Source organism: Leiobunum rupestre, chromosome 4 (genome assembly GCF_980474605.1).
Source record: "Leiobunum rupestre chromosome 4, qqLeiRupe1.1.hap1, whole genome shotgun sequence".
NCBI classification, from domain to species: Eukaryota; Metazoa; Arthropoda; class Arachnida; order Opiliones; family Sclerosomatidae; genus Leiobunum; species Leiobunum rupestre.
Window position 1 is genome coordinate 40,644,283 of NC_143387.1, and position 9,337 is coordinate 40,653,619.

General features: G+C 44.7%; 3 protein-coding genes across 3 annotated transcripts; 2 read left to right on the forward strand and 1 right to left on the reverse strand.

Annotated features, from left to right (window-relative positions):
- Window positions 1-234: 234 nt before the first annotated feature.
- Window positions 235-2,395, reverse strand: LOC149947781 (uncharacterized). The gene is made up of 5 exons (XM_090170962.1): window positions 1,616-2,395; window positions 1,468-1,568; window positions 1,061-1,400; window positions 905-1,016; window positions 235-728 (listed from the first exon to the last, which is right to left on the reverse strand). Exons 1-5 carry the CDS (start codon window positions 2,393-2,395, stop codon window positions 235-237), a joined length of 1,827 nt encoding a protein of 608 aa, XP_090027088.1.
- A 223-nt stretch (window positions 2,396-2,618) lies between these two features.
- Window positions 2,619-3,794, forward strand: LOC149947782 (uncharacterized). The gene has a single exon (XM_090170963.1). The coding sequence runs from the start codon at window positions 2,619-2,621 to the stop codon at window positions 3,792-3,794; it is 1,176 nt and encodes a 391-aa protein (XP_090027089.1).
- A 120-nt stretch (window positions 3,795-3,914) lies between these two features.
- Window positions 3,915-7,464, forward strand: LOC149947783 (uncharacterized). Its single transcript, XM_090170964.1, has 5 exons — window positions 3,915-6,083; window positions 6,131-6,231; window positions 6,299-6,638; window positions 6,683-6,794; window positions 6,971-7,464. Exons 1-5 carry the CDS (start codon window positions 3,915-3,917, stop codon window positions 7,462-7,464), a joined length of 3,216 nt encoding a protein of 1,071 aa, XP_090027090.1.
- The last annotated feature ends 1,873 nt before the right edge of the window (window positions 7,465-9,337 follow it).

Consider the following 9,337-nt stretch of genomic DNA (forward strand, 5'->3'; position numbering starts at 1 on the left):
AAAATTGAATACAAACACTACCAAAGGTAAATCATCAAAAGTATACACAAAAAAACCACAAAGAAATACAAATCCAAATCTTGCAATACGTTAAAAATCCAAAACCAAATCAATACAATTTCGATTATACAAATAACAAACAACATAATACACTTATTTACAATGGGGGAAAATAGGGGACGCGTTTCATCTTTTTCACACTCCCCCCAAAATGATGATAACTATCATTATTTTTCACGTAGGAATCGCGTCCTCCTCATTGTCAGCCTTTGTTTCCAACAATGATAAAAGCTGCACTGGGCGGCGAATCACGTTACCATTAGCTACGCGAAGCAGACACGAACGTACAATTCCATCGCGGCCCGGTTGTAATTCCGTTATTACACCTAGCTTCCACATGTGCTTTGGAAGTTTTTCGTCACCAATTAACACGACTATATCTTTTTTCAAACCCGTTTCGTTTTTCGGCACACGTACGTGATGAGCGGTTCTCAGCTCCCGCAAATACTCTTCTTTCCGCCGCCACCACAAGCGATTGCTGACACTTTCCCGGTGACGTAGTCTTTCTTCGAAGCCCCTTTGGTTTACCGGAATGTGAGCTTCCGCTATTCGCAACGGAGGCAAATCTGTCAACCTTTTTCCCGTGATGAAATGCGCTGGAGTTATCGGGCTGGGCTCGTTCGGGTCGCTATACGTGTAACTAATTGGTCGTGAATTAATAACCGCTTCTGTTTCCGTCAAAATCGTTTCCAATCTCCTGATATTTTAGCGTAGCGGGTCCGAGGACCTTTCTTAATATCGTCTTGGTAGACTTGACCAGGCGCTCCCAGTGGCCGCCCCACCAGGCTGCTCTATCCTCTATATACTTCCAGACGATGCCGCGGTCTCCGAAGAATTGACGTACTTCTCGCGTGTTGATATTCTTCCATAATAACTGAAGGTCTTTGTCGGCTCTTTTGAACGTGGTTGCGTTGTCTGTGTATACGATGTTGGGGACCGATCGACGGGAAACTATTCTTCGAAACGCCATTAAAAATTCGTAAGTCGAGAGTGATGGTACCAATTCAAGGTGAATAGCTCGCGTTACGGAGCAGGTACAGAGAAGAATGTAGGCTTTTTCCATCTCCTTGCCGATCTTGACGTGAATTGGCCCAGCGAAATCTAAGCCGACGTTTTCAAACGCTGAGGTTGCTTCTAACCTTTCCTTCGGAAGTGGCGCTTCTGGAGCTCCACACGGTTTCGCTCTTAGTTTCCGGCATATTACGCAACGATTTATTATGACGCTCGCTAATTTTCTGGCAGCTATAATCCAATATCTGTTTCTCGCTTGAGTTATGGTATTCTGTACACCTGAGTGCATAACATCTTGGTGACATTTATCCATTAGTAGTTCCGATAACCTGTTGTTTTTATCCAGGATTATAGGATGTTTTTCTGATTCCGGCAAACTGGACTGATCCAGCCTACCTCCGACGCATAGGAGGCCATCTTGATTTAAACGAGGCTTGAGCGTTAAAATCTTCGACGTTTTTGATACCTTTCCATCCTTTTCCAGACTGTCGATTTCTCTTGAATAATTTTCAATTTGAGCGCTTTTCAATCACGTGACCTCTACTTCGCTCATTTCCTGAGCAGTGACGGCGCCTCTTTCGCTTTCCTCTCTCCTTAGCTTTTGTACCGCTCTTAAGACTAACGCTGTTCTGCGGAAAAGTTTGACTGCTGAGCTGAAATCGTGGGCGTTTATCAGCTGACCGACACGGGGTCTTTCTTCGCAAATTTCGGCTGCGACGGATTTAATATTTTCCTGCGGCTCCTCCTCGTCCGCGTCCGGCGTGATCGACCTCTCGGGCGGCCAGTTCTCCTCCCCTCCCCATAGCCAATTCGGGCCTCCGAACCACATCTGGCTTCCTGGCAACTCGGTGGCCCTTGCGCCTCTCGTTGGAATGCCCGCGGGATTTTCCACGCCTGGACAGTGGAACCAATTCGTCGGGTCCGTCAAGTCTCTGATTTCTGTAGATCGATTTCTTACGAATGGTCTTCGAATGCTGGGTTCTTTTTTCACCCAACTTAGGGCAATAGACGAGTCGGTCCATAAGAGCAATGCGATGTTCTCTTTTTTGAATAAGTCCTTGACGTTGTTGATCAGTCTTGCGCCGATTAGGCATCCCATCAACTCTAAGCGCGGTAGCGTAAGTTTCTTTTTTATGGGAGCCACCCTTGTTTTTGAGGCGACGAATGATACGCCTACTTTTCCAGATTCGGTGGTATATCGAACGTATACCACTGCTGCGTACGCCTTGGCGCTGGCGTCGCAGAAGCAATGTAACTGCAGACTGGTTACTTTCTCTGCCGGGAAGTAACATCTTGGTAGCGCGATTTTCCTTAATTCCGGCATCTCCATTAGCCATCGTCTAAATTCCTCGGCGAATTCTTTCTGTAGTTCCGAGTCCCAGCTGACTGACGGATTCTTTTGCTCCCAGAGTCGTTGGAATAGAAATTTTGCCCTGACCGTATATGGCGAAATGATGCCGGCGGGGTCGTAAATGCGCGCAACGGCGCTTAGTACGTGTCGTAGATAAGTTTGACTATTTAATTTCCTATTTGGAAGGAGATCCAAAATGATCGCGTCCGATGAAAATTATAACGTAGCTTTGGACATTTTAGAGAGTAGGTACGATCGCAACGACTTGGTTAGCCACAAACTTTTTAAGAGACTAGAACAATTGCAACCTATTCCGAACTCTAATAATTTTCAAGCGTTGCGTAAATTTTACGATTCTGTCGAAATTAACATTCGAAGCCTAAAAGCTAAAGGTGTAAATGTATCTCACAACAGCGATTCGATTTGTTCCCACTTAGTAAGTTGTTTGCCCCATGATATCAGGCTAAATTACAGTATGCGTCGCGGAAAATCGTCCGAATGGGACATAGAAGATTTTATCAGGTTTTTAAGATTACAAGTAGAAGGTAGAGAAACCTGTCACATGTTGGGTAATAGTGATTCGAAAAGAGACCGCGAGTCAGAAGGTTTTCGGCAAAATTTCGTTTATTCGGAAAAAAGTGATTACGAAAGCGGTGCGCGCCGTAGAGTGTACCCGTCAACGACTTCGACTCTCGCGACCCAAGTAGGCGATAAAAGGTTATTTTGTGTGTTTTGTAACGCAGACGCGCATGCCACTTCCTATTGCGACAGATTCACGTTAGAGGAGAAGAATAAATTTGTTCGTGAAACGCGTAGGTGTTACGCGTGTATTCGATTAAACCACGCAGCTCGCGATTGCGGTCAAAGATCGGTCACGTGTAAAATTTGCCGGAGGAAGCACAACGTCGCCTTGTGCCCTAAAAACAGGTGTCATAAACCTGAAAATAAAAACTGCGCGAATTCGGGTAATACGGAGCCGAAATCAACCGAAAAACAGTCGGATCAACTCGCGGGAAGAGTCGTAGCCCAAGTCGCGTGCGAAAAAACCGTGTTGTTACAAACCGCCCAAGCATTTGCCGTGAACCCCGCCTACCCTGAAGCCGAGGAGCGCGTTCGATGCCTTCTAGACACCGGGAGCCAAGCATCTTTCATAAAGGAAGAAATCGCCCAGAAATTAAAGCTACCCGTCGTTGGAGAGAAAGTCATCTCAATCAACAGCTTCGCCAACAATCAGGCCGAAGAAGTTAAAAGGAAAATCGTCCGCGTATCGATCGTAAACGCCAAGAATCCCCGATCAAGAATCGAAATATCCGCCATCGTCGTTCCATACCTTTGCAACGCCATCACCGCAGCCAGCTGCCGAGAAATCTAGAAATTCGCCCAGTCCAGAGACATTCAGTTAGCGGAAGAACTGACCAATGGAGCGCCCGGAAGTTCAAGCATCGGCATTCTCGTAGGAGGAGATTTCTATTGGGAAATCGTGAGCGGAAAAATGGAGCGATTTGGAAATTCGTTTGTCGCCCTAGAAACGAAGTTAGGGTGGGCGATACAAGGTCCAGCTACAGCTTACCGAGGAATCGGAAGCAATATCGTAAACGTCATGAAGGTTAGCGTGGAAGACGTCAAAATTTCGGAAACGCTGCAATCGTTCTGGGAACTTGACACGCTTGGAATAAAAACGGACCAAGAACAAGATGTCGCGGAAGAGGACGTAATTCAAGAATTTCGAGACAGCGTCGTATTTCAAGACAACCGATATTACGTTAAATTTCCCTGGAATTCACCGAAGGAGAGACTCTCCAACAATTTACCTATGGCCACCAAGAGAATGCAGAGCTTAGTAAGAAGGTTCAACGCAGACCCAGTCCTCTACACGCAGTACAAAGCGATTATCGACGAACAGATGACGCTAGGAATAGTGGAGCCCGTCCAGAATGTACACCAGATGCCGCCCGGGACGTACTACCTACCGCATCAGCCCGTACGTCGTGAAGCGAGCTCTACGACGAAACTACGAATTGTTTACGATGCGTCGGCCAAGGGCAAGGGCGAAAATTCTCTCAACGACTGCTTGTCAGGTGGACCGAATTTGAACCCAGATCTCTTGAAACTCCTACTACGATTCCGAAACCACCGCGTAGCCATTGTATCGGACATCGAAAAGGCGTTTCTCCAGGTGGGATTACAAGAAGAGGAGAAAAGCAGCGTCAGATTCCTATGGGCCAAGGAAGACACCAAGGGCAAGGTCATGGAAAACGAATTCACGGTACTTCAAATGGCCAGAGTACCATTCGGAGTGACAAGCTCGCCGTATCTACTGGCAATAACGATCAAAACCCACGCCAGAAAATACATCGATTCAGACCGGGAAGCCGCGGAAGCCTTGGACGAGAATTTATACGTCGATGATTTTCTCGGAGGAGCAGCCACCCCAGAAAAGGCGTTCGACCTGTCGAAGAGAATGTCAGCTATATTGAAGGAAGCCAGCATGGTTCTGCGTAAATGGCAGACTAATTCTCCAGAATTGCTCAAGATGTGGGGGACAGAAATCGAGAACGGTGGAACCGAAACCATCAAATTTCAAGGCCAAGCCAGCGCGGAAAATCAGAAGATCCTCGGACTACTCTGGAACCCCGAGAAACACACATTTTCCTTCGACTTATCAAATTTACTAGACGTCCTTCAGAACGTAAAGACAACGAAACGTCACGTACTAAGCGCCGTTGCGCGCATTTACGACCCCGTCGGCATCATTTCGCCATATACGGTCAGGGCAAAATTTCTATTCCAACGACTCTGGGAGCAAAAGAATCCGTCAGTCAGCTGGGACTCGGAACTACAGAAAGAATTCGCCGAGGAATTTAGACGATGGCTAATGGAGATGCCGGAATTAAGGAAAATCGCGCTACCAAGATGTTACTTCCCGGCAGAGAAAGTAACCAGTCTGCAGTTACATTGCTTCTGCGACGCCAGCGCCAAGGCGTACGCAGCAGTGGTATACGTTCGATATACCACCGAATCTGGAAAAGTAGGCGTATCATTCGTCGCCTCAAAAACAAGGGTGAATCCCATAAAAAAGAAACTTACGCTACCGCGCTTAGAGTTGATGGGATGCCTAATCGGCGCAAGACTGATCAACAACGTCAAGGACTTATTCAAAAAAGAGAACATCGCATTGCTCTTATGGACCGACTCGTCTATTGCCCTAAGTTGGGTGAAAAAAGAACCCAGCATTCGAAGACCATTCGTAAGAAATCGATCTACAGAAATCAGAGACTTGACGGACCCGACGAATTGGTTCCACTGTCCAGGCGTGGAAAATCCCGCGGGCATTCCAACGAGAGGCGCAAGGGCCACCGAGTTGCCAGGAAGCCAGATGTGGTTCGGAGGCCCGAATTGGCTATGGGGAGGGGAGGAGAACTGGCCGCCCGAGAGGTCGATCACGCCGGACGCGGACGAGGAGGAGCCGCAGGAAAATATTAAATCCGTCGCAGCCGAAATTTGCGAAGAAAGACCCCGTGTCGGTCAGCTGATAAACGCCCACGATTTCAGCTCAGCAGTCAAACTTTTCCGCAGAACAGCGTTAGTCTTAAGAGCGGTACAAAAGCTAAGGAGAGAGGAAAGCGAAAGAGGCGCCGTCACTGCTCAGGAAATGAGCGAAGTAGAGGTCACGTGATTGAAAAGCGCTCAAATTGAAAATTATTCAAGAGAAATCGACAGTCTGGAAAAGGATGGAAAGGTATCAAAAACGTCGAAGATTTTAACGCTCAAGCCTCGTTTAAATCAAGATGGCCTCCTATGCGTCGGAGGTAGGCTGGATCAGTCCAGTTTTCCGGAATCAGAAAAACATCCTATAATCCTGGATAAAAACAACAGGTTATCGGAACTACTAATGGATAAATGTCACCAAGATGTTATGCACTCAGGTGTACAGAATACCATAACTCAAGCGAGAAACAGATATTGGATTATAGCTGCCAGAAAATTAGCGAGCGTCATAATAAATCGTTGCGTAATATGCCGGAAACTAAGAGCGAAACCGTGTGGAGCTCCAGAAGCGCCACTTCCGAAGGAAAGGTTAGAAGCAACCTCAGCGTTTGAAAACGTCGGCTTAGATTTCGCTGGGCCAATTCACGTCAAGATGGGCAAGGAGATGGAAAAAGCCTACATTCTTCTCTGTACCTGCTCCGTAACGCGAGCTATTCACCTTGAATTGGTACCATCACTCTCGACTTACGAATTTTTAATGGCGTTTCGAAGAATAGTTTCCCGTCGATCGGTCCCCAACATCGTATACACAGACAACGCAACCACGTTCAAAAGAGCCGACAAAGACCTTCAGTTATTATGGAAGAATATCAACACGCGAGAAGTACGTCAATTCTTCGGAGACCGCGGCATCGTCTGGAAGTATATAGCGGATAGAGCAGCCTGGTGGGGCGGCCACTGGGAGCGCCTGGTCAAGTCTACCAAGACGATATTAAGAAAGGTCCTCGGACCCGCTACGCTAAAATATCAGGAGATTGGAAACGATTTTGACGGAAACAGAAGCGGTTATTAATTCACGACCAATTAGTTACACGTATAGCGACCCGAACGAGCCCAGCCCGATAACTCCAGCGCATTTCATCACGGGAAAAAGGTTGACAGATTTGCCTCCGTTGCGAATAGCGGAAGCTCACATTCCGGTAAACCAAAGGGGCATCGAAGAAAGACTACGTCACCGGGAAAGTGTCAGCAATCGCTTGTGGTGGCGGCGGAAAGAAGAGTATTTGCGGGAGCTGAGAACCGCTCATCACGTACGTGTGCCGAAAAACGAAACGGGTTTGAAAAAAGATATAGTCGTGTTAATTGGTGACGAAAAACTTCCAAAGCACATGTGGAAGCTAGGTGTAATAACGGAATTACAACCGGGCCGCGATGGAATTGTACGTTCGTGTCTGCTTCGCGTAGCTAATGGTAACGTGATTCGCCGCCCAGTGCAGCTTTTATCATTGTTGGAAACAAAGGCTGACAATGAGGAGGACGCGATTCCTACGTGAAAAATAATGATAGTTATCATCATTTTGGGGGGAGTGTGAAAAAGATGAAACGCGTCCCCTATTTTCCCCCATTGTAAATAAGTGTATTATGTTGTTTGTTATTTGTATAATCGAAATTGTATTGATTTGGTTTTGGATTTTTAACGTATTGCAAGATTTGGATTTGTATTTCTTTGTGGTTTTTTTGTGTATACTTTTGATGATTTACCTTTGGTAGTGTTTGTATTCAATTTTAACTTGTAAACCCTTAAATGTATCTATAATGGTAAAACAGGATATTGGGGTTCGACCCCCCTTGCAGATGCGAGCTCGCGGCTTCTCTCCATTGTATCGGAGAGGGCTAGGCCGAGAGCGAGCGGTTTTGGGTCAAATCCCCAAATAAACCCGTGACGCACAACGGAAAATTTTCAAAATTGTTGTAACCCTCCCACCTAATTGATCTACCTTTTCTTCACAGGGGTTTCAAACTCAGAATTAAAATTCCTGGGGTTCTATTTTCTTTCTGAAATGAAACCACTAAAAATCAGGGGGTTGTAGTTTTCAGTGTAAAATAAGATGAATTCCATTTCAGGGGCTCAACGCACCTAAATAACTTTGTCGTCGGCATTGTTTATAAAACGACGAAAACGTACTAATTTGTATATTTTCCTCAACTCCCATATCCACCTTACCTGTTACAGTATATCACTGTTTTTAGTAACAGCATTACAGCATAAGTTCATAACTTACATTTGATAAGTATGACATTTTATCTAATGAGAGCTTGTCACAGAGCGACCCTCGGAGCGACCACATCGAAGTACGGACTAATCTAATCACGAATCTACAATTAATAATCTACGCTTAGATTGCTGTTGGCCACAATAGGATCCCGTGACTAGGAGCACTGATTTTGTTAAATATGACGTCACAGTGTCGTCTGCTTTGAGACAAGCTCTCATTAAGGATTTAAACTAATTGGCACACTTATAAGAGATAACTTATAAACTTATGCTAACAGGTAACATTTATTTCTATTATAGATATGACGATTCTGTAGAGTACAGTTTAAAGGTGACGCGTAGATCAAGCGTGGGAAAGTGCCAAGAGAAACAAATGCAAAGAGTTCAAATTGTAGGAAAAACGAAAATTAAAAGGGATTAGGTTTGTTATGAGGAATAATAAACATGTTTTAATTACCAATACTTTAACAATCATGATTGGACTTAAATTTTAAATAAGGTTAGCTGGTAAATTGATAAAGGAAACCATAAAAATACAGTAGAACAAGTACCTTTTGGCTACTTTTTAAATTATTTACTGGAGATCGAGTTAGGCTTTTTACACACACAGAAATTTGTTTTTGTGTAAAATTAGAAAATACATCAACATTTAACCTTTTTTTTGAAAAACGGCTATATTTTTTACTTTTTTTGGGACGTTCACAAATACGGGATAATATATATTTTTTTAAGTGGTCCGCAACCTGCATTATAAAAACGAGTAGGGGAAACTTTGTGTAGACATATTTTTATCAGGCAAAAATCAAAACGTGTATATATGTTAAACAAAAGAGGGTGGGAGGGAGGAAAACGGTTCGTATATTTTGACCTATTTTATTTCACAGCAAGAATAGCATAGTATCCATAAGCGTAAAATTGAGAGGAATAATCAACCCAAAATTAAATGAAAACAGTCTTTAAGATGGTCAAGTTCTCACTTAACTGGGCCAGAAAATGTTATATCATTTAAGAACGATAGATTATAATTTTGTATAATAAATAATAGAATTTTGTCCGGTTGGCGTGCCATAGAATAGGTCGAGCCTAATCACCCCCTTTTCCAAAAATGAGCTTAACCCAGTCTGAGTTCGGGACGGTCTAGGTTCCTTCCC